Here is a 24,925-nt window from a genome sequence, read left to right as displayed (position 1 = left end):
GCTGTTCTGCAGTCAGTCATATTAAGAACAATGGGAAGTCACTGGTCCATGCAGGAAGCGAATGTATGATACAGGAGTTAGATGTCTGACATGTAAGTACCAAATTGCTTGTCATGTGACAGCCATCCTTGGTGTTTTTCTTTAGGTAGTGGTTCTCTTGACTTTTCCGTAGACGATGGTTTTGTATCTTTTATCTTCCTAATTTCTCTTCCCTGGAAAGCGTATCTTTTCCTGTCATTTCTGGAAGAGTTAATCATCATTTTCTCAGGAGAAACTGCAGGATCTCTTCTACCAGAGGCCTCAAGTTGGTTTAAAAAACAAAAAAGATAGTAAAAATATTTAGATTAGACAAGAGATTTTAGCCTCATAGCAGCTTTTATGACACAGTAGGAAAATGTATGCATGTTTTTTGAAAATGATCAAGAAATTAATCTCATTCTTTTCATCAGGTAATTGCATCATTAATAGAATTGAGAAAATACTGCATAACGTGAGAACTATAGTCTTTAGTAAAAAAAATGTGATCTAAATATCTTTACTTTCTTAAGAGATCATCCCTAGATAGTGAGTCAGCTTACCAGCAATGAAGATTAATAAAGGAATACGCTAAAGATTTTTTCTATTAACCGCCAGCTGTTCTGACCAAGAAATATTCCAACTACTTGCTGACCCTCTTTTGTTAAAAACAGACAAACAAAAAAACAAACAAGAAGGCCCCAGACCCCCAACAGTTGTTGTATTTGAGGTGATGGAGATAGACGAGGTTTGTTAGCTACTTCTCATAGTGGTTCTGCCTTAATACTGCTAAGCACATATGTGATGGTCTGTTCCAAACCTATCATAGGCTTGCATAAGATCCTTTAGTGTGGACAAAAAATGCGCTGTAATATTTTTTTAACTTCATCCCACCCCAAACCAGAATGGCAGAGGGGCTTGTAAGGTAGAGAAGATGATCCCTTTTTACAGGTAAGCACCTGTAGGGCAGATAGTTTTGAATATATTGCTCTGGAGTGCAGAATGAGTATGATTTCTGTTAGTACATGGTGAAGTTAAAGATTCTTCATTGTCTTTGAACTGGCTTTGAAGCCAAAATTAGGAGTGCTTGTAACACCATCATTGAAAATGATTATGGCTAAAACTGGAGAGAGACTTGAGCCTGTATTCTGCCTTTTTTTTTCAGTTCAGTCATTTTAAGCATGCAGTCTGAGAGTCTTCCTGGGCATTATTGAATGCAATTTGGTCTCTTGCTGGATAAGTTTTCCTATGTAGATTTTCCTATGTATATGAAAATCATGCAAAAGAAATAGTATGCAACAACTCGGATGTGCGACAAAGACACCCTTCCTTATGGCACATTAAATCTGCAGTGTGAGTGGATGCCCAAGCTAATACAAAAGCTGCATGAAAGCCAAGCATGCTGGCAGAGTGGCTGGCGAAGCAGGATGCTGAAAGAAGAGTGCCAGAGAAGCCAAGTTGACATTGCTGAGTGCCTTGTCCTGGGAGTTCTTTAGCTCTGTGCCTTGCCCTGGCGTGGCAGGTACCAATGGTGCTCTAAGGTGGAGTGCCTTGTGGTGTGCAGCATAAGCTGTGGAAAGTACTGGAGAATATCAAGAGGGGTTGTGGAGGATTATACGGTAATAATAGTATTCAGAACAGGAATGAATAACTTAAATGAGTTATTGGGGAGTTTGTACCTAAAGCATAGGTGATAATGCCTTTTTTAAAAGGAGATGACTTGCAAATTCAGATTTTCCTTCAATTTTGCAGTGTATCTGCGTTCATTCAGGCAAGGTTACAAGCTAAAGCTGAGCGTGGCTCCATTTTAATTTATCCTGTTTTAGCTAATGCTTTGTGGAGTTATTGTCTTGATAATGGAAAAGTACATCTCTTGGGAAGTGTGAACAATGGACTCTACCTTTTTGGGAAAATCGTCTCTGGTTTGTGGAGCTGTTGAGTTGAGCAGATGCTGTAATATTTTAACATGATCTTGTGAGAGGTGTATTGCATTTGTGTTTGTGTCCCTATTTCTTCTGCAACTACTTGTCCTGGTTTGCTGGGTTTGACTTGTTAATGTATGTGCAGAACTGGAGGTGGAGAGGGAATAACTAAAGAGCATGCTTGTGCCCTGGAGGGGGAAGGATGACTTAAGCTAAAATGCTGCCTCCATATCCCATGGGTATGATATGTGGTAGAGTGACTGGATCTCCTGCATTATTCATTGCCACTGGCTTCTGCTGTGAGGTGGGTGTTTATCACATGAATAGTTGTGCTGTGGGTTGCTGCAGAAAAGGTGTGTGTGACCTGAATGCTCATCACCCACAGGTCTCTCTCTAAGTGACAGAAAAAACCTGGTCTAAAGTATGGTATGTCTGCTAAAAAGTCAAATCATTTGAAGATGTTTTTCTCTCCAGGCGACTTGTGGAGGAGCATCTTTAGTTGCTTCTAACCCTCATGGTTGGTCTCTGTCATATATATGAGCTTTTAATTCCTTCCTTAAAAGACTATGCCTGTATGAAAGTAAGCTTTATTCCTAAAATATATTTGGAAAATTGTTCAACTAGCCTTGTTGTACCCCACTGTGCTAAAAATAACATTTTTGAGAGAAATTCCAGGCTACTTTCTTTTCAAATATTGATTCAAATTTGTTTATTTCCACTTCTAAATTTTTTACAATTCTTTTTAATTCAGCTCCTTGAGTGTTTTCAAAGCACACTTGTTTTACTGCTGACGTGCTAATAGCAAATTGTGCATTGGGCTTTTACAAGCTCCAAAGTTTGGGTGAGGAGGGATGAGCAAACAGAAAATATGGCTTGGTTGCCATCCACTGGGGGGAAGCCATGCTGCAGTGGTACTCAGACTGTGCCTGAAGAGTTGCTGTTGAGCGATAACCCCATGTTGATTGTGCTGTGCTTTTGGCATTATAACCTGGAGACTGTCAGCCTCAGGCCAGATGTTTGCTCAGACAGTTTTGTAATAGCAGCAACTTATCTGTTGAGAGTCACAATAGCAGTGATAATGAAAGCTGCAGAGGGGGCATAGACTTAGGGACAGAAAGGGGGGACACAGGGCTTCATTGTGCTGCTGGGAGGGTGGCCAGTACACTGCAAACTCCCTGCTCTGAAGTGTGGGAGCTGTATTCTGGATGTTTCTAAGCTCTGTCCCTCTTCTGTTGGCTTTTGCACGTTGGGTGTATGTGTGCTGAGACCTAGACCAGAGCAGCAGCTGTCTTTCTGGAACAGCTCCTTGCCACGGCCATCTGGTTCACCCATAAGAAGCTGGATTACTCACCAGTGGAAATACCAACTCCCTTAGGCTGTAAGGGTAGGGTACTTCCATAAAGGTTTTTACTGGTAGGATGGTCTGATTTCTGTGTAACTGTAGCAGCAGAACACAAATCAAAGTGGGCTTTTTGGGGTGCACAGTCTGACAGGACCATGTGAGCTGAAGCCAGTGCTGTGCACTGGGAGATGTCAGCCTGTCAGAGGCTGAAGAGGAATTCTGCTTCAGTGTCACCCAGTGCTTTGGCTTCTTCTGATTTGTCTGTGCAGCACAGTTTGGCAAACAGTAAGACTTGAGAAAAGCAGTGAGTCATGCAGCCAAAGGACCAAAATAATACCGTGGTGTTTGAGAACAGTCACTGGCAATGTGGAGGTGTGCAGTGTTTTGAGTGCAGTGGTGGGGAGGATTGGCTAAAATGAAAACATAGTTTTGGTCCAGAGTGGCATGAAAGTTTCTTAGCCCCACTCCCACGTGCCTGCTTCTGTTCAAAACTTTAAAGGAAGAACAAAATCTATCTTTCAATATCCAGTTTGGATATTTTTAATAAAAAGAATCTCTTAAATGAAGGGGACAGACTTTAGTATCCTTCGTAAATATTGAGACTTTCCCTCCTTGCTGTCTATTCTACAGTAATCCCCTGGTCAGTCTTCATCGTGGGGAGGCAAAAGACCCATGTTCATGTTTCTTGCTGGCCCAGGAGGACCAGAGGCCTCCACCTATCCTTTCCAGGAAGGTATCCAGAATATGCTTTTTAACCTGGAAGGGGAAGAGTGAGACCCTCCTGCAAGTAGTGGTAAACCAAATCTCTTCAGTTTTATTGCACTTCTCAGAGTTCATAAATAAAATAGTGCCATGTGCATTTCAGTGTTTTAGCCTCTAATTGTGAAAGAAAGCTTCTTCCTGACCTTCAAAAATTTGGGAAGGTAAAACCATTTAAGTGATGCAGTTTTCCTTTTGGCTCTCTAGGGCAGTAAGCGAATTAATGTGTTAGGTGCTTCCTTCTGTGGATTGAGCAAAAACTGCTGTCAAGGAAGGTGAGATGCAGAGAAAGGTAGATGCTAAAAGCATCAGGGAATTCTTGAGGTGTGACAGCAGCCTTCTCCTCCACTCCATCTTTGATGAGAGTCCTCCACGTCTGTCAGGTTGAAGTGCAATTTGTTAATACACTTGGCAGATTTTTCTTTAATTATTATTATTTTAAAAAATCATAATTTTTTTAGTCATTGTTAGTTTGGTTTGGTTTGTTGGTTTTTTGGTTTTTTGTGATTTTAAAGAGCTATTTCCAGACTAAGTCCCTTAGAAACCTCAGAACAAAATGAAGCTCTCCTCTCCTTTCAGAAACAGACCCCAGCAGCCTGGATTCTCGGGGCTGTTGCATGAGGCTTACTGGGAGGCTGTCTGATGGACTTGAGTTAGAAACTGGTAATGTGCTTTCTAGAAGGAAAGAGAAAAAATTATCCCTAAAATAGATGACCACACTGTACTTATTAATTATTGATGTTATGCTGGATAACTTCTTTCTTCTATTATGAAATTGAAGGAAGAGGTGAAATTTTAATGGAGGAGTAGGTAGGATCCAGGGATTCTTATTTAAAGACATTTTAAGGCAGACCCCACTAGTCTTGATAATGTCAATGCAGCATGTCTGCATGTCTGTGTGTGTGCGTTAGAGGAAGCTGCAGTGTGAAAACTCACCGGTGTCATACTGCTACCAGTTCTCATCTCTGTGTGATGAGTAATGTAGATATGTAATATCCTCAGCTTTACACATAAATTTGTAACTGTACTTCCATTCTAAAATCACAGGAGTTGGGAAATCTGTAGTTATTTTTCCAGGAGCAACTGGATTCTTACTGACTTGAATGTTACTGCTTTTACACCCTTTCACCCTGCTCAACACAGACAGATTTGCAATCTGAAAGCAATGTATAGACATCACTGTAAAGAACACAGAAATGCTCCAGTGATAGAATTCTTAAAATTTGTATTCAAATAGATGGGTTTGTTTTCCTATAAAACAAGTATTCAAGGTGAAGAAATGGAAAACTATCTGTTGCTCTCCCTGGAGAGATGTGCCACCTCTAAACCAGCCTGGCTGCTCTTTCCTGCAGCCCATCTGAGAAGCAGTTGCCCAATGGGAAAGGGGGGAAGAGTTGGTGAATATTTTGGAGATTTGTGTCGGTTTTTATATTTAAGTGGATTTAAATCAGAGTATCTCAGTTTAAGTCAACAGTAGCATCTGAGAATCTTGCTGGTGCAGGACTTTTCCTTATTTAAAGACAAGAACAAAAATGCAATGTCATTGCTGAGCAACCCACCTATATAGTGTGTGCGCTTCAGGAAAAAGAGTTACTGAAGTATAAAACCTATTTTGGTACTGAATTACTCCAGCTGAAATTCGGTGATTAGGAACCTGCCTCTTTCATATTTAGTCTAAATTTTAAAGTTCCTTACGAAGAGCAAGGTGGTTGGAAAGGAGAGCAATCAAACCAGCTAACCTTCTTAGCTGTTGTCAGGAAGCTGCCACGCACAAGCACGGCTACAGCGAAGGGGGGGAAAAGCTGCAGTGATTCCTTACTTGGTAAATTCCTGCTAAACTTCAAGAAAGTAGATTTGGTCTGAGTTCAGATGTTACAAATCCGCAAGGAGTCTCTCTTGGGTAGAGATTTGTCTCTGTTTTGAGAGATATACAAAAGTATGTTTTGTTCTAGCATCTTATGAGTTGGGAATAACTCCCAGTTTTTTTCTTTGCTTACTGGTGTTTGGTTTTATTATTGTAACTGAAATTCTGTAATGTGCTCAAGATCAGGTTGCACACAGGCACCTGTGAGATGACTTGTTTCTGAAGCTAGCTGAGAACTGGATTGCAGATCTGTGTCCCACAGAAATCCAAGTACCTAGAAATATCTAATCTCACTTCAAGGATATGTAGCTATAGCCCCATTTTTGCAAAAGGAGGAAATAGGGACTATTTAGTTTTTTAAACTTGCACCTGTTATTACCTCAACCAGCCAGTTGTTTATTTTATTAATGGTAACAGTATGTTCCTACTGTGTCATCTGTGGGCGTTGCATTTGCCGATTCCTTCTCTAAGAAGGGTATCAGTGCCTGCATGCTATCTGCCTTCCAATTTACGGCTTTTAATAAAGTCCTAAATGAATTATTCCAGCTTGCATAGACCTGGGAGACTGAGCTGGCTACTTTGTTGGTTGTCTGAGCTTTTCTTGAAATATGAAGATTTATAAACAGGAAGAAAAAAAATTTCTCTCTTTATTCTGAAGTTGTTTTTAAGTCTGCCGATTTTCAAGGCAGGCAACGTGGTAAAAATGTGGGTGGAGAAGTGGACATTTTCAGCACCATGCAGAGGAAGGGAAGGACAGGGTGGGGGATTCTCAACTGGGAAATAGAAAATGTTGGGTGTGTGGCAACACAGTTTCAGGAATTTGTGCCATTAGTGTTAATATCACTTTTGGTCAGAGGTCAGATTTCTGTTGTTGAAACTTTGTTTTGCAATTTTCTATCTACTGTTTTGTTGAAGAGGCTGTTTTTCCAACCTTTGAGACCCTTACTTTGTATTTCAGGTTTTCCTCTGATCTCAGAACTGATGGCTGACCCTGTCTTAGTTTGGATCATAAAACTGTTTTCTTTCAGGTGTAAAAAGCTTTTTGAGTTGTTGCCTAATTTTTTTATTGAATTGATTACTGTTTCTGTTTTAGTTACTCTAGGCTTGATTTAAAACAAATTACATTTTATATATAGGATGAAAAAAATTAATTATAAAAATGGCTGTGCCAACACAGGCAGATGCATCTCCTTTGATTATGTTCGGAAGAAACCCCTTAAAATTATTTGGAATGCTAGCATGTATGCTCAGTCTGTAGAGAAGTTTTGGGTCTCAGCATTTAATGCAGAAAGCTTTGTTTATTTTAAACCCATGAATCGCAAGCATCAGGAACTTGCTAGTTGCTTGGCTTTCCTGGTATCAAGATGTTAACAACATGTTTTCTTTCTCTTCTTCTTTTTTTCCTCTCTCTTGAATACTGAAATCTGATAATCTGATACAAAAGTCCACAAATGTGCCTGCTAAATTAAGTTAGAATATTAGTTTAGTGAACATTGGTCTGTTTTCTTCCTGCCTCCTTGAATACCTTTTTTTTTTAAAGTGCAATTTTTTTATTAATAATAAAGTGTGAATATATTTTCTTGATTTCTTAAAAAAGCTTTATATTTTAAAATTGCTTTTCAGCTGGCTTATAAAAAGGTTTTTCTAATTTCAAGTTTACAAATGACAAATATGTTTTTTAGCAAGAATGTTTTTAGCTCTCTTAAATGATTTGTTCTGTCTCAATACTTTCTAGGATTTATACTTCTTGGATTTCTGTTAGAACAAAGGAATAAATCTCTCTTTAAAATGGAATCTAATTTGACTTGATTTAGTCTGGCTTTTGCTTTAACAAAATAAAAAAAATATTATTGAAGCTCTACAGCAGATGAGATTTGTATCTTTGGTCTTTCATAGTTAATTTCTCCAGATGGGGGAACAAATATAAAGTTGAATAATACCCTGTATCCTAGAGCACAGTTTGACTGACAGATCTGGTGCCGCTGATGGAGCATTTTTTGATGAGGGGGATAACAGTGTTTCTGTCACTATGTGGCGACAATCCCAATATATTTCTCAGTACCAAATGCCATAGCATTAATGTAATCATTTGCAAGGGGTGGAGTAACTGTGGTGCAGCATACAGACCTTGCAAAAATAAATTATACAGTTGATGTCTACTGAACACAAGCATAATTGAAAACATGATTTTTTATGAACATACTGTTTACTGAGCACATTTTACTCTTTCCTAACTTGGTGTTCATCTCTATCATCTAAGTTAATTTTCTTTGTGATATTCAGTGTTTGTGCATGGGGAAAACTGCAGGTCTGTTTTGCAGTGCGGAGGGAGAGAGAATTTAAAGCGTGCTTTGCAGCGTGTTTTAACATGCCCGAGCTGCCATAGTCCAGCAGCAGTTCATGACACCTGCCTGGTTTGGGAAGATCCCTGCACTGTGATACACAGATCCGTCTGTTCTGCTTTTGCTTCTCCTCTGTGCACATTGTTGAATGCAGATGGTTTTAAGGATGTAAACTGAAGGTGGCTGCTCGGGTTACTCAGTCTGTGCTCATCTGATTCCCAGCCTCCCATTGCCTTACATCTCCCACTGCCACAGAGGATGGCTGTGCAGGTTTCTTCTGGTAACTTGCATCTTTGCAAGCTCAGTAGTTTTCATTATTCTCTTCCTGACTCTTCATAAATGAAAACTTTAGTATGTGACTTGTTTTTGTTTTGCAGCTTGCCTGATTTCTGCAGCGACCTGAAGGAGAGCTGGTGCCCAGGACTCTAGAACTTGGTGCTTTAGTACAGGCTTTCCACCAACGAGCTGGGAAGAGTAAGTAACCTGTTCCATTTCTGGGGATCCTGTGGGGTGGGAGAACTCTTTCTGAACTTTCATGTACTATGTCTTAAACACCAAATTTTCTAGGTTTCTCCCAGCACAGAGACTGAAGGTACCTGCATTTCTGTGCAGTATTTAAATTTTTTATCATGATGTTAATGAACAAAAGTAGTCCAGTTCTTGTAGTACTCCAGCAAGAGTTCATGCTTTATCCGTTTCTGTAGTTTATCTGTACCGTGACTTGCTGTGCACCTCATGTGGGAAAAGGCTGTACACATTCATAGTAGTGCTGCTCCTGTATGGTGTCAGTAATGCTATCTGTTAATGGGGACACCTGTGTTGGATATCAGTGTCCTGTGCAGTTCAAGAAGTGCAGTCTCCTGCAACATATCCAAATGGTTCTGTGTGGGTCTCAGAGTGGGAGTGAGGCCCACAGCAGCAGTACTTTGTGACTCCAGCTGAGGCTGTCTATGTGGAGGGATTACCTGGTGCCACGCTCAACACCAGCTTCTGCTGGCTATCCCTTCCTTCTCATGTGACTTTGCAGGCTGGGGATGTACTTACCAGTACCTGGCAAGCCACAGGGTTTCTCATCTTCCGAAATAAGATATGCGAGAAGTCTGGAATTGTTTACTCATAAAGAAAGTGCTGTTAGCTGGAAGTCTTGGGCTAAGCATGTCTGTAGGTTTGTCTGTGCCATACAAGTAGTTGTACTGGCAGAGCTCTGCAAAAAAACTGCACTGTTTGCTGACAGAAGCCGTAAGTTTTTCCATCAGGATTTCCTTTCTACCCTCCTGAAATTCAGCAGCACTCTTCTGGGCTTTTGCTGATGTGATCCTTACCAAGGGTGTTATTTTGTACAGTCCTAATTTGTGGAGGTGAGCTGGCAGAGCTTTCAGTTGTATGTGAGCCTTGTAGCCACTGAGAAATCTTATGCATGCCTCGAGTTCTTGCTTTACTTGTGGGGCGCACAGCTGCAAACTCTCATCCTGTGAGTTTCCACTTTAGCTGGTTAGTCAAAATATAGAGAGAAGATAAATGCCAGTATCTAGACACGGATTTAGAAAATGATCTTTCATGCTTCATATTACTTTTTGCAGAGAATTCCTTATTTAGAAAGAACTTCTCATCCTGAAGAATTTCATAAGTTTTAGGGTTTGGGGGTTTTTTGGTTAATTTTCTTTTTTCTTCCCTAAATAAAGCTACACTCCAATGAGGTATTTCTTGTTAAAGCAGTCTTTGCACAAAGGGAATGATGAGACTCTAGCCAGCCTGGGCTAGTCTCCTGTTGGTGTGCAGTTGTTTTAGCCAGTGCAGTAAAGATGTCTCTTATGGAAAGGCTCAGGGTTAATCTTGGTCTTCATGCTTTTTGTGTATATTAATCAAACAGGTTTAGTGGTCCGTAATACACAGGAGGCTTGGGGTAATGATGCAACTTCTTTTTTCAGGTTGTTTTGATTTAGTCTCTATACCTACTTGACAGAGCCTCAATTATTATGTGGGAATCAAGCAGTATCCTTCTAAAACATAGAGTTGTCATGCAGATTATTAATCAGCACAGGCTATCAGAAAGTTCCTGTTATGTTATCATCACTTAAAATCACAGAATTATAGAATGATTAGAACTAGAAAGAATAGCTGCTTGTTTGTGAAAGATGTTATTTATGAAATCAGGCTAAGTTTTTGGTGCTTGATTTTGTTAACAATATGTAGTGAAGGAAACCCTGGGGGAACTTCTCCGGTTGCAGCAGGTGAATGGAATAACCTCTGCTTCTGCTCCCAGTGCTGTGATTATTTGTCATCACTTTTGCCACTGGTAACAGCAGCAGCAGGTGTAGTACTGGGAAGTGTAGCTAAATGATACTTAAATAAATAAATTTCTTGCTATGTTGTTAGCAGTTGTTCTTGCAAACCAAGGACACAGCTCTTGCCTTGAGGAGGAGAGAGTGTTGGGGAGAGGAGAGATGTGAAAAGAAATAATTGAATTGTAGCTGGTTGATTGTCTTCAGGTGGTATTTTATTGTCCCCGTACTCATCTTACTTGTCAAAAAATGGAGAAAGGTACCATGAGGTAGAAATTAACAACATTTTAGCAAATGTTAAATATATTGCTTTTTTTAATGGAGCATTGCAATATTTAATGTGATTGTTCATGGCTCGTGATTAGGAAGCATCAGCAACAATATGAAACTATTCTGATTATTCTGACAGATGTTTAATACTAAAAAAAAATATTTTTTTTTCTAAGAATAAGTTCTTCCATCAAGAAAGATAGAACTCTTATGTGATAACTGCACATAATGAACCCTATCTTGACTGCATCCTAAAAGGCTGACCATATCTCAATATGCTACACAATGGTTTCAAATACTTTTTCAGTTCAAAAAGCTACAAATCCTACATTATATGATTTGGTTGTCTCCTCTAGACATTGTTTTTGAGGGAAGGTGAGGCTAAGCAAGTACTTTGACAAAAAAATTCAATACAATTTTCAGTGCAATTACTACTTCATTAAATTTTTCAAAAGTTGTTTAGCCTGGGATTGTTTATCCTGGGGAAAAGGAGGCTCAGGGAGGACATTATCACTCTACACAGATATCTGAAATGAGGTGGTAGTGAGTGGGGGTTGGCCTCTTCTCCCAGGTAGCCAGTGACAGGACCAGAAGAAACGGGCTTGAGTTGCACCAGGGGATGTTTAGACTGGATATTAAGAAAGATTTCTTCACTGAAAGGGTTGTCAGGCATTGGAACAGGCTGCCCAGGGAAGCGGTGGAATCACCTTGCCTAGAAGTGTTCTAAAGACATGTGGACATGGCACTTGGGGGTATGGTTTAGTGGGGAACATGGCAGTGCTGGGTTAGTGGTTGGACTGGATGATCTTAAAGGTCTTTTCCAACCTTAATAATTCTATGACTTTATGATTCTGTTTTGTTGTGACACTGATACATTAATCATGAGGTTTTGTTATAAAGCTATAGAGGTAGTTTGTGTGGTTTCCTTCTAGAAAGACCTAAAAACCACTGGGGTTTTATTTCCTATTTCATTAACTGAAAGTAATTTTTTCCCTGTGATGCTACAGAAATTACTCTTTCCAACATTTATTTATTTACTAAAATGCTGAGGGTTTTTATGGCTGATGAGCAACTGTTTAGTCAATAGAGATGTTGTATGACAGTTCTCTATATCAAATGGCTCTGCCATAAAACCTCCCAAAACTGGAAACAAAGGAGAGGTTTATTTTGTGTACTCTCTTTGTATACTACAGCACTGTTGTCCTTATAAGTTCCTCATGACTTTGACTTTCTTTTCCCTTCATATCCTTGTGGGTTAAAAACCAAAACAAGCCCCAGAGGTCTGAATTGTTTTCTAGTGAGAAATGTAAATGAGTTGCTTCCTACAAATAAGACTCTAGACCTTCCTTCAGCTCAGCAACAAATAGATGATGTTGGAAAGAGATGTAGCACTTGTCGAGTTTATGATGAACTGAGACATTCAGACACATGCTTGGGAGCTACACCTAAAAAATGGGACTTTTAAAGGGTGGTGGTGGGGGAAGTAATAGAGATTAAAATCCTGAATCATACCTCAGAAATAGTTCATCTGCTTTCAGTCATTCCTGGATTCAGCTGCTTCAGAGAAGTAAGAAAGCCAAGAAATTGTGCAGAAGGCAGAGTGAAAAATCTGTTCACAGTTTCTTCCAAATCCTATTAGATGAAAGCCATGTTATCCTTTGAAACAAGATACCCTAGATCTTAGGTGATTTTTTTTTTGTTGGCTTTGGTACTTTAAAAAAAAAAAAACAAAACTTTAGACATTTTTGTTATTCACTAACCACCTTTATAACCCTGCTAGATTTTTGTCTTTTTTTTTTTTGTTGAATCTAAACTTTCTCATTAACCTCTTTGTGAATTGCACAGAAAAATGTCAATTAAAAAAAAAAGTCACCTTCCATTCAGATTCTTACTTGCATCATATTACAGAATTTGTAACTTTTAAGGTAGTGTTAGATGATTTTATACAGTTTTGGAGAGTCATTCTTGGACCACCTTTCTCCGATATTGGGCTGGAAATTAGAACTTGTTCCTTGTGCCAACATTACACTTTGAAGTTTTTGTTTCTTCTCTTGGCCTTCATTTTGCTGTAAAACAAACCTTTAATATCCTTGTACAAGGCAGAAATCTATCACCTTGATTATCTTCCAATTCCCTGTATTTTCCATTAATCCCTGGTGTGTGAGGGACCAGATGCTACCGGGCTGTTTCAGATGAGGTCTGGATGTTACCTCCCACGACCCTATCAGTGTTTTCTCAGCTCTGCAGGACAGATTGTAACCAGAGAACAAATTTGCTTGCCCCCATGCATACATCAGACTAGAAGCTCAGAGCAGCACCCTGCTGAGGTAGCTGGGTCTCCTTCCATCATATCCAAACATTTGAATCACAGCCCAACACTGACAGCAGAATTTCTTAGTGATTCCCTGAATAAATTATCTTGTGCTTTGTTCTTCATTACATTTCTCTTATGCTCCTTATTGGCATCCAGTTTTCCTTTTGATGATTCGATCTTTCTCTTTCCAGGACAATGTCCAAATTTTTTGTCACCAGATTTCACTGATACCTTTTGTGGCAGGATCATTAATGACAATATTAATTGAAAATTCCTTTTATCATTCAGTATTTTCCACTCTGTTGGTTAATCTGTGTTTTCCCTCCTCCGTGGTAAACATTTTGTGGTTCCTTCTATGCATCAAAGCTCCTGTACAATAGCTTTGATAATTGTCCATTCCCTAAGTCTTCCTTATTTTACTGTCTCTGAAAAATACTTGAAAATACTTGGGCTTGTCTGGGCTGCTGAAGTTTGTATACAGCATCTGAGATCAAAATCAAGTATGGAGAAAGCCTGTTTTAGTGTCTTACAGCCTTCCATTGCCACAGGTAAAATGAAATTTTGTTAAAGTAACAGTTTACTTCATTGTCATTCCTCTGCTCTAAATTGTATTTTAGCAGGTTGTCCAGTGGTCAGGAAGCAGCTACACACACAAAAATATAAATATATATAAAGCTTTAGCTATATTTATGTGAGTCATAGGTTTATATAATAAATATATATTTAATATAAAAATGATTATGTAAACTTTTAGAGGAATCCCTATCTTGAAGCATCAAAATTCAACCCACACTGCATTTGTTACTGCATCTGCTACCACCAGGTCACCAAGGAGCAGCAACAGCTAATGCTGTGATTGTTGCATTGCAGACAAGGGATATGTGCTTGAGTTCAGTAAAAGTAGGAAATTCTGACAAGAGGAATGAATAATAAGTTATAAACAGAATTCTTATGGTTTTGTTTTGTATTTTACTTTTGAGATAGAAAGTCACTATTTGGGACAGAGATAAGGACAGTCACAGAAGGTGTCTGCTGCTGATGGAGCAACTGTTCCGGAAGGAACTGTTTAGAGAAATGTCAGTGCAGAGTTTTTGTATTGCTTTACAATTCTCTTCTGTCCTCACACCCTGAAAACCAGCTGGGCTCAATTCTGTTATGCTCAACTTATCTTTTGAGGGCTTTCTACTATTCATGGGAGTTAAAAATAGCATTGGCTTGAAATCCCAGACTTTGAGCAGTAGGTGGGTTCTGCTGGGCTCATTGCTTCCATGAAAGGGTAAAACACAGGGAGTTTGGATTAGATCATTTAGATGCAAGTGGACAAAATAGGTAGACTGGGAATTTTTGTCTTGAGTAATAATACAAAGTCATTCTCTTAAGATATGTTTCAGCATTAATGTAGGATAGCAGCAAGATCTAGAATGTGGTGGGTTTGGTTTTGTTTTTCTGTCTGGAGAGGTGGTATACTTTTTTGGTTTTGGAGAAAGAAGTTGTAGCTCATCCCAGTAGTTATTTGAGAGCTGGCAAACACAGAAATTACAACATTTTTCTGGGGAATCTGCTTCTGTTTTGTCTAAGAATTGTCTTCCGATTTTTGCACCTATTCTTGGAAGGACAGCAACAACACTGTGTTCATTCCTATAAGATACAGGGAAGGGGAAAGTGAAGAGTAGTGGTGAAATGCTAGAAGAGAAAACTTAGCTTGCTTGGAAAGCTTCCCACTGAAAAAAAAAAGCATGGTGGCATCTCTAACTTCAGCAGAAATAAGTATCTTCTCATTTAGAAATACTGTTTTTACCTGACAGTCAGCTTTGAAAAATGTTTTTCATGGATTTTGGTGTAAATGAGGTTCAGAGTATGTGTCTGAAATACTACTGTCTTGGTTTAGGTGTTGCAGGGAGATCTGTTTTACCCAGCAATGATTGCTTTGATCATGTAATACCTTTGTACTCCAGCACAGTTCTGTAGCTTGCCAGGCTTCCTTCTGGCTTACAGCCTAACCTGGCTGCAGCCCCAAAGGCTCAGAGCACCACTGTTCTTTTTTTTTTAATCTGGAACTTTGTTTCTACTTAACAAATTCTCACTAATGAGCGAGTAAAATTGAGATTGTTAGCTGATATCAGTTCAGATAGCTGCACTGGAGGGAATGAAGTTAACTCTATTTATGACAAACTTGCCAGTATTATAGATGGTGCTTTTCTTTGTGTTAAAATATATATTGACTGTATAATTGTACACAGAATGTTCTGATATTTTCTTTTATTGTTTGGTTGAACAAAATGTGCATTAAGATAACAATTCATAATAAATATAAAAAGCATGTGTGTTTTACTGAGAAAGCATGTATCGTCTGTGCGGGGGATTAAGGTCAAGGGACCATGAGTGTCTTGAATTCAGCTTGCTCTACATGATCTGGCTGCAGAAGTACTGAAATGCTAAATTTCAGAAAAACACACTTCTGATGAATTAGAGACTGTAAAGCAAAGCCTTAAACATGAATTGGGGACACAGTAGAAGTTTTGTTCAAGTGACTAACACTGATGATATCCACCAGAACAGAGTGAGAAATTGAAGCATCCGTCCCCACATGATGTATGGGAACCTCAGCTGACCAGGCAGGTGACACAGTACCTGGAAAAGATGACTAAGAATAAGAAAAGCCCTCATGAAGGAATTCTCAAAAATGGAGAAGAGGGAAAGCATCCAAACAGAAACTTGTTAGGGGAGAACTTAGAAGCACAAAAGCAGCAAAAAAGTATACAGGACAGAGAAGTGCAAGCAAGAATGCCTGCAGGCAACAAGAATTTGAGTAGTGAGAATTTGTTGAAAGGAGAAATGATGGAATTGCCAGACTTCCTGGGCAGGACAGGACTTTACAGATCTCTGAGCACGTCTACTATTAGATCCAAGTGTGGTAAACCCATGGCAAATGCAGCAGGGCTGGAGTGCAGGCAGGACATCCCCTTGGCTGTGGGATTGTGGTTGTCTTTCCGGTTCCCAGAAAGCTTTTATCCTGTGCCAGTAAGTGGAGATGACAGGGAGTGAATCCTTTGGAAAGCAGGGTGGCTCCCTGCCTCTCAGCAAAGGTAGGTGGAGGGGACAGCATAACCTCCTCAGTCTGAGTGCTGCCAGACAAAACTGGAAAGGCAGATAAGGTCTCTTGGGTAACGGAAGACTTGGAAAAAAAGGTCTCTGAAATGAAAATATCTATTTTTAAAAAAAGATGTGGTTATTAGATGAAGAATAATGGTTATGAATCATTAATGACCTGAAAGAAGGTCACACTTGCAATGATAGAAGATATCTGGCTGGTACAACATTGTGCTTTCTCCAAGAGGCAGTTTGGCTTGAGAGATCTGCATCCAATAGCTGTTTCCAATACAGAAAATGAATGTGCTGTCTCTCTATGTGCCTCCAGAAACCAGCAGCACAAATTCCTAATGGCCTGGCTGGCACTTTGCTTGTTTGATTAAATTGCGTTTTGTTAAGGTTGTCATGCAGGTGGTGCTGCCTGTCAGTCCTTTGAAAGCAGGCAAAGTGAAAAGGGATTGACTGTGGGAAGCATTTTTGCATTAAATATGCAAATATGTACGTATGTACACAAAATTTCTGTGTATGTACAGTTGTACTTTCTTATTTCAAAATGAGCCATCCACCAGCCTTACAGGCTGATTTTTAAATTTATTTTATTTTTTTTATATCAACCTCTTTTAGTATCTCAACCCTTTGCTATAGTGGGTCCGCTTTGTTTAGGACCTGTGGCCTGAGTGTGTTTTTAAAGCAATGCAAGGCGTTCCTCTTACCCATTCCCTAGCAGGACTATTTCCTGGTATTCAAAGCAAGACTTTAAAGGTGGGATTGTGTTGTTTGTCAGAATATCACTCAGAGAGTGTTGGAATGTAATTTTTTTGAGTAGTTGTCCCTTAAGAAACATCATACAATAACCTTTTCTTTCCCGACACTGTGTGTAGCTGTTCCTTGCAAGTGTTGTGACGTAGTCAGTCATACTTGGATGACTTCTGTAGGTCATTTGCAGTCATATCCTTTTTCTTGAGCATGTGCAGGTAGGTTTGCTGGCACAATCCGTTTTATGAGATAATAGCAGCCAGTGTGAATGTACTTACATTTGTGTTTGAACACACATGTATTTATAGCAAATGTTGCTTGTAGAGAACCACGGAAGATTAAGGAGCCAGCTGACCTCCTGAACAGCAGCATGCATGAAAAAATAAATTTGGAGGAAACTCAAAATATGTTTAATGGCCATTAATAGTATGGAGGTTGGACTATGGGTTGTTTGTCCTCAAACAATAGGTAATGGAATTAGTTCAGACAAACTGGACGCTGTGTGCCTTGTCTTATGGACAAAACTCTTTTTTTGACACTCTCATTAGGAAAGAAACCCACAAACAGTACCAGAACTTAGTTTTCCTTTTTTTTTCCATAGTGTCAAAAGATTAATACAAGTAAAATGAAACTCTTACGTAGCAGTCATAGAAACCAAGAAACATAGAAGCGTTGCAACAAAAGAGGCTCTGTAAAGAAAGTGGCGTAGAAAGATGACAGTCTTGGTTGAAAGCCATGGCAGGCCTCTTTGCAAGATGATTTATGTCCTCATTATGTGTGATGATGAGTAGCTGATACTTCTGTCACCACAGCTCCTAAAAAAGACTTGGCATGACGTGAAGTGGGTAATGCTTTCCAGTGCTGCCCTGGGTGGCAGGTATGCAGTGGTAGGGCTCAGGTTTTGTTTCCATGGTTGTTTGTAACTGCTGCATCGTGGGGCTGGTCACCTGAAACTAATCAGAGAAGATTATCAGAAGTGAACAAAAAAACCAACAAACCCCTTCAGGCAGAGCTCTGTCAAGTTATGTCTTGAAGAGAAGTCATAAGGCTATATGTCCATTGTACTACATATACAAACTCCATGGTGTATGTGTAGTTTTAAAATTAACTATGAAGTTGTAAAAATCACTATAAAACATGTTTAAAGCAATTTTGAAGTAGAATAATACGCAAAAAAACACAGAAAGCTGTTACAAAACACATATTTTACGAAACAAATGTTAAAAACTAATAAGAAGACCTGATCTGACATATTAGGTACATTCAGGTTTAACTCAGATTTATGTGCAGGTTTGGATATCTAAGTCATGTACATTTAAAGACAAAACCAAACCCAAACTTGTACATGCATGATACTTGTACTTTTTGAAAACAGTATTTGAGACCTCCTTCCATTTTGTTTATCATTCTTATGGATGTATATGGAAAATAAGTGCTAGTTTTCAGATGCTTGTAGCTATGGCATTTGGATACCAACAAGGTCACCTACCTTTCTGTGAGAGTTCCCTGAGCTTGCTGAAATCCAGAAATGCCCTTGAGATTCATCTCAGTGGATGTGCTTAAAGAAAAGGCAGGCCGTTTTGGCTAGTCTGGTCACAATTCAAAAATGGTTCTTGGGGGAAAAAACCAAAACAAACTAAAACTAAAACAAAACAAACCCCCCCCCCCCCAAAAAAAAAACCGCAAAAAAACCAACAAAATGCAAGCAGCGTCTTCATTCAAGATCTAGGTATGTCCCTGCTGATATGTACAACCCAGTATCAGTATTATTTTGCAGTGCAGTTTAACTTCACTTAGTGTGTGGCACTTACTTCTAAATTGGCTTTTGATAGTTGGCCTTAATCCAGGTTGTAAATCTTTGAAGTTGCTGTTTTATACAGTAACTGATGAAACTTTTGCTATAATGAGAATATATCTTTATGTTGTCTTTTCCACTGAGATTTCTAGGGTTTTAAAATAGGATATATAAAAATGGTCATACCTTTTGGTCCCCACCTGACTTCTCCAAAGAGTGGTTTGTTCCCACAGTGGGCACTCTACTTCAGGAGGACCATGCTGTGCTTAAGTTGTTTGAGAGCGTAATTGTGAAGTTTAGGATTCTTAATTTATATCTGTTAGGATATTTTGTTATGGTATGGTGCAGAAGGCAATGATACTAGGTAGGGAAGGAATAGTGTGCCTCAAATGTAGACAAATATTTGATATAATTTAGATAGTGTTATAGCTTTGGAAGAGTGTACACGTTCTAGAAAGACAGGAATGCATTTATGAAAAATGAGTAATCTTGCAGCTCCATACATACTGATTGAATTTTTTCACAAGTTAGGGAAAAGAATTGTAAATACTGTCATCCGGTTACAGTTTTTGTTTTCCCCTTAGTAAATGTTTTTTTATCCTTGCACAGCTAAAGACTGTTCTGATGTCTTTTGTTATGAATTATTTGGGATGAGAAAAGACTTAGCTTTTTTCTACTAATAAGTGTGTATTTTTAGTTTTATTCCTATAGACCAGGAAAGGGGAAGCAGCCATCTGCAGCTTTTTTCCTTGTACAACATGTGTTGAATTAGTAGGCCACCACAGAAATTTGAAAAGATCTGTTTGACCCATGGCAAGGAGTTGTCCCATATTGCCCTGCAAAAGAAATGCAGGAGTTTTTGACTGAATGTTAATTTTACCGCTTACCACTCACTTTTCATCTTAACAACCGGAATTCTTTTAGTGACAGGAGAGTACTGTCTCATTGATTGACTGAACTTTCTCCATTGAGGGGAGTTGAACAGGACATGCTTTGTTAGCACTGATTTGGAAAATAATGGAGGTCTTTACCTGTTTTTTGCACTGTCAGTTATGCAGGCTTGTAGGTGTCTGTTTCAGAAGTAATTTACAGAGGCTGTAGCAATGTTATGCAAATGCATTTTAAGTCATTTTAAACTCAGACTGCCATGGTCTCGTTCTTTCCACTTGCCCTCACTAGCTACCGATGCTCGTGCAACCACCATGAACCAGTTCAGGAGCCTAAGCTGACTGAAAATATGTCTGTATATGGAGTTTTCAGCTGTGTTGGCTCCCAGACCAGTTCACCAGAGAATTGCATAGATGCCAATATATATAAAAGGCTTATCTAATTCAGGAACTCAGGCGGGGAACTGACATGTCTGAAGATTTGTGGAACTCTCCCAGTTTTGGTGCAGTGCTATTTCATCTCTGTCCTGATATCTCTATTTTCTGGATAGAACAAGTATGTTCTTGTAGCTGCAGCCTGAGACAGTAAAAATCCTTAATGAATTAGGAAAAACACTCCTCAGAATTTGTTGCTTTCCTTGGTCTTTCTAGCAAGGGAGAGAACGAAATAAGAGGAAATGTAGCTTTACAAATTGTGTGGTTTACATGCAATATATATTGGAAGACATCTGGGAATATGAAGGCTATTCAGGTAGACTAAGAAAAAGGTAAAGCTGAAAAGCAGCTGAAATACATATTTTACTACAAATCCTGCACAGAAGAAAGATACAATGGGACTTGTTTTTAGATTAAAACATTTTATGCTAATAATTTGACGGGTTCAATAGCATTTCAATTAAGACTTTCAATTTGTTATTCCAAACTGACCATAAGATGTACCATGCATTTCCTTGTTTGATTGCTGTTTTGATACTTCAAGAAAATTGATGTACAAGTCAATATCCTGCATTCCTGTAAAGACACTGTGTTTTTTAGGGACATATTCAAAGTGATCAATGTTACGTAGCACAGATAAGTTTTGCTTCTATGGCAAACTGTTCATAAACTTGTTGCTTAACAGTTGCTTCACAGAATTTAAGACGACATTGTTATTAAATCTCACCTACTGGCTAACTCTATTAAAAACCAAAAGCAAACTCTTACAGTGTTTGTTGTTTAGTCAGTATCGTGGGCCAAAAGAAGCTACAGTATGACTTGAGACTTCTTTGTGCCTCAAAATTTATGTGAGCTTATTAATGAAGGACAACCACTAATAATAAATTTGTGCTGCATGTACAGCACAACAGTTCATCTCCTCTGACAACGTGACTGTGAATAATTTATAGATGTAGTTATCCTGAAATTTGTAGGGGTCATTAGCATTTTAATGAAAAAGATACAGCTGTTGTACTAAATCTTCACTTTTTTTTTTCTCCCTCAGTTAAGAATTTCGATCTGTACTTGGAAAGCAGCTGACAGTGTGTGGTGATGTGCTGACTGGCACTATGGGCAGACGGTACCCAGGGGCTCACTATCGGCCAAGCAGCTCATGTATGTATGCAGTTGGTCTAATTTATTTGTTGCTTTATTATATTTAAAGGCTGCTAAGCCTTTAAGTTTTGAAATAGTATTTATAAAGAATGCTGACATATTCTAATCAATGCCAGCCTTCCTGTGTGTGTACCCAAATGGTAAGTATATTGATCTATGTTTAAACTGCAGAGGTGTTTTATAGAAGTTTAGAAAGCAGCTTGCCCTGTGACTTGACCAAATCTAATGCGGTATGCTGTGTTCTGTGCTGTGTTTTGTGTTCAAGTTCTCCAGCTTCATTTATTATAGGGTTCCAAGGTTAGCTGCTATTCCTCTTCACTTTCATCCTGGGTTTTCAGTACCAGATACCTTCAAATTAACAAACTACTTGAGTTCATCCTAAAAAGTCACTGTGCACTGTAGCTTCACTTGCTTACACACTGCAACTAACATCTCCAGTTCAGATTATTTACATGCTTGAGTTCAATATGAGTCACTTGTTTTTTCCTCTGAATTGTATCCTATTGTATTATGTTATATCAACTCTTACTGAAGGTTGTCTTCTGTAAAAGTGCAAAGGCAGCTCCTAAAATTTATCACCTCTCTCCTTCTATCAGCCAGCATAGTGCAGTGGTTTCACAGTGCAGACTGTGGGAAATGAGCTGATGTGATGCTGCTGGAGAGCTGTGTGGGGTAGTGTACCACCTCCAAAAGGCTGCTGCTGGTCCTCGTGCACTTTCAATTGATCCCTCAGACTGCTGAGGTGAAGTTGTAGTAGGCTAACTTCAGTATTCACCCTTCCTCCTGCTGTAGCAAAGAATATGATCCCATATGGCTTTTCTTAGTGTCAGAGCCAGCTTGGTAAGCTCTCACTTCTGTATTTTTCTTTCTTTTTCTTAAAAAACTTCTTTGAAACCCAGCTCCACGCATACTTGTGTTGGCTGATGCAAGGAGGAAACTGCAGTGAGAGTTTACAGCTGTGGCAGGACAGGGACTTCCTATAGTGGCTTTGCCATTGGACAAGAGGAGCTGCATGGTGAGATCCTGTATTCAGAACTTGACTTTGTGGGATTTTTTCTAACCACAAGGCTAAATCCTAGGACTTACTAAGGCATGGTTATTCTCTGCTGCACACTAGTCATAGATGTCATGAAGGTATGTTAAAATGGTGTATTAAAGCCAACTTAGATACTAAGTTTCCAAGGAGTTTTTTGAGGGATACTGTCTGTACTAGAATGGAGGAAATAAATGGTTGTTACAGTTTTGACAGATCTTTGATGGTCAAATACTAGAGTACTGAGTTGGACTGATCTGTTGGAATCACTTGACATTAAATCTAGACACTGGCCTTCCAACATTTCCACTCGGCATATGGCTGGACATGATATTTTACATCCCATGCCTAGGCTTGAAGCTCAGAGCTTTAAAATTATCTAGTGTAGAAGTATCTAATCAAATCCATTCCTGCTTAGAGAGAACAAGTAATGAGCATTAGATTCTTACCAAAAGAGTCTAAAATGTTTTTCCTGTAGTCTAGTTGAACAGTTGCAGACAGTGAAGAAGTGGAATTGTTTGCCTGGGGAAACCCTGGGTCTCCTATCATCTACCAGGGCCAAAACTTGCATCAGAATGAATTGGCACCAGAATTCCTTCAGTTTGTGAATAGAGATATCAAAATACCTACTTCATGATTGCTTTATGCTTTTGTTAAGATAAGTTTTCCCTTTCCTTAAACTGTCAGGGTTTTTAAGCCAGAAAACTTTCTTTGGTTTTTGCTTTTGTTACGGTATGATTTGTGCAGCTTCCTAACATAGCATAGGTGTTTTGGACATCCAACAGTAATGGTATTGAAATTGGCCAGTATTTGGGAAATGTGGATCATAATGAAATCTCTGAAAGCAGATTAGATCTTGATGAAAGTGCTGGTAAAATACATAGTTTTACTTTTGTTTTCTTTGCATAAATAGTGAGTAATTGCACCATCTCAGCTATTGTATTACACATTCACAGTTGTTGCAGTCTTAATGTAAATCAAGGACTTGGTGCAGCCTTAAGCTTTAGTCCCTAATTTATCTTCTGTCTGTACATATGCATATTCCTAAATAAATGTGAAGGGGAGAATTAGGTATGTGTGGAGTATAGCAGTTGTATTGTTTTCTTTGGTGGTAAGCTAATATTTTATCCATTTATAGCATTGACTGTTTTGTTGAATGATTTCATAGATTTAATTAATATAAGTGTGTGGTCTTAGGAAAATAGCAAGAGGTTTTTTAATCGAAGAAACACATAACAGTTTAAATAGAAAATGGTTTATTTGAAGCCCAGTGCTGGGAAATGTATTTCCTATACACTTACAGAAGGTTATGAAATAGGGAGGTGTGGAAAACTTAGAATTTAATGGGTGCCTACTAGTTTAGACTTTTAAAAAATGTAATTAAAGAACAGTGGTCTCCCTTGGTTACTGTTAACAAGTAAAGCAGTCTTGGGTGTATCCCTGACTCTGAATAACACCTCTTGTCCTGACTTAACACTCCCTCGTGTGCTATTTTGTTGGCTTTTCTTTTGTTTTCTGTATTTTTCTTGTGAAAAAATAAAGACTAAGGATGTACAGTCTCCAGCTACTGAGCTAGATTTTGTAAACAGACTTCTTTCATTAATTTCTCCCGAGCTTCATTTTTATTTATGTTTTTCTAATATTTGTTCACAAACCCCACTTTTCTGAATTGACTGCAGCAGCTCTTGTGAAAACGTGGTTCTGTTTGTGTTGTTTAGGTAGCCTCAAGTTTTCCTTCATACTAAAAAATTTTTCTCTTTGCACAGAGTAAAAGGTTTTGTATGTCTGGAAAAAAACCTTTTTTTTCTCCAGGATTTGTCCATGCATATATTGTCCACAGCATAACAACAACAAAAATAATAATAACAACGTACAGAGTTTTGTGAGATGCTTTAAGAAAAAAAAACCATTTTTCAGAGGACATTGGAAGTGGGATAGTGCAGGAATATGTGGGTGGTAGTTTTCAGCACTTGCTAACTTTGGGACTGTGCCAGGGTGGACGTGCAGTCCTGGCGTAGCACGTCAGCATCCTCTGGGAGGGCAGGACCCACTTGAACGTGGAATTTTAAGACCAGCCCTCGCTGCCCACAGGCAGTTGTACCACATCTCTGACCTTTAAGTCATCTTCTTGATTTGTGTCAGGTAGAGGTGGACTTATATTTCTTTTTGAACGGTTAGACACCTTTTATTTAAAGTGACTCAGACTAGGTTCCCTGTGGAATGGTTTATTGATGTGATTATGTCAGTGTAATTATTAGACCTGACTGAAGTTTTATTTCAGAAACTTCTCTTGGAGGGTGACTTTTTTGTCCCAAGCAAACTTTTTTTGGGAAATACTGTTTTTCTGAAGTGTTCATAAATCAAGAATGACGATGAAAGGAAACATCCCTCGTGAAATGGCACTCCCTTGGACTGCAGATGGGAGAGGTTTGAGTCTTGGCTTTTCATGATCATCTCCCATGCTTAAGCTGCTTTTATAAATAATTCAGAATGCTTGAGGGCAGAGAGAGAAGGGTTGATTTTATAATTTTGGAGTTTGATTTCCCTCCAGGAACTCAAAATCCTGCTCTGCCTCTTTCTCTTCAGCTTCCCAAGGAGTGCCCAACTGTGCCCTTCTTTGGACTGGGGCAGACCCTTGCTACTGGGCTTGCAAGGGGGCTCTTG

General features: G+C 39.0%; 1 protein-coding gene across 14 annotated transcripts in view; it reads left to right on the top strand.

Annotated features, from left to right (window-relative positions):
• APBB2 (amyloid beta precursor protein binding family B member 2) overlaps window positions 1–24,925 on the top strand; it is a 178,433-nt gene that overhangs the window by 49,793 nt on the left and 103,715 nt on the right. For 13 of the 14 annotated variants that reach the window (XM_027642569.1, XM_027642570.1, XM_027642579.1 and 10 more), the window contains exons 2-3: window positions 8,622–8,718; window positions 21,119–21,228. In XM_027642569.1, coding sequence (XP_027498370.1) covers window positions 21,183–21,228 — 46 coding nt within the window. In that variant the 5' untranslated portion in view covers window positions 8,622–8,718; window positions 21,119–21,182. Of the gene's footprint in view, window positions 1–8,621; window positions 8,719–21,118; window positions 21,229–22,050; window positions 22,069–24,925 lie in introns of those variants that run through there. The other variant, XM_027642574.1, reaches the window with a different exon arrangement.

The sequence above is a fragment of the Corapipo altera genome, unplaced genomic scaffold, assembly GCF_003945725.1.
Source record: "Corapipo altera isolate COAL_440 unplaced genomic scaffold, ASM394572v1 22, whole genome shotgun sequence".
In the NCBI taxonomy this organism is placed as follows: Eukaryota; Metazoa; Chordata; class Aves; order Passeriformes; family Pipridae; genus Corapipo; species Corapipo altera.
This window is presented reverse-complemented; position numbering and strand designations above follow the sequence as displayed.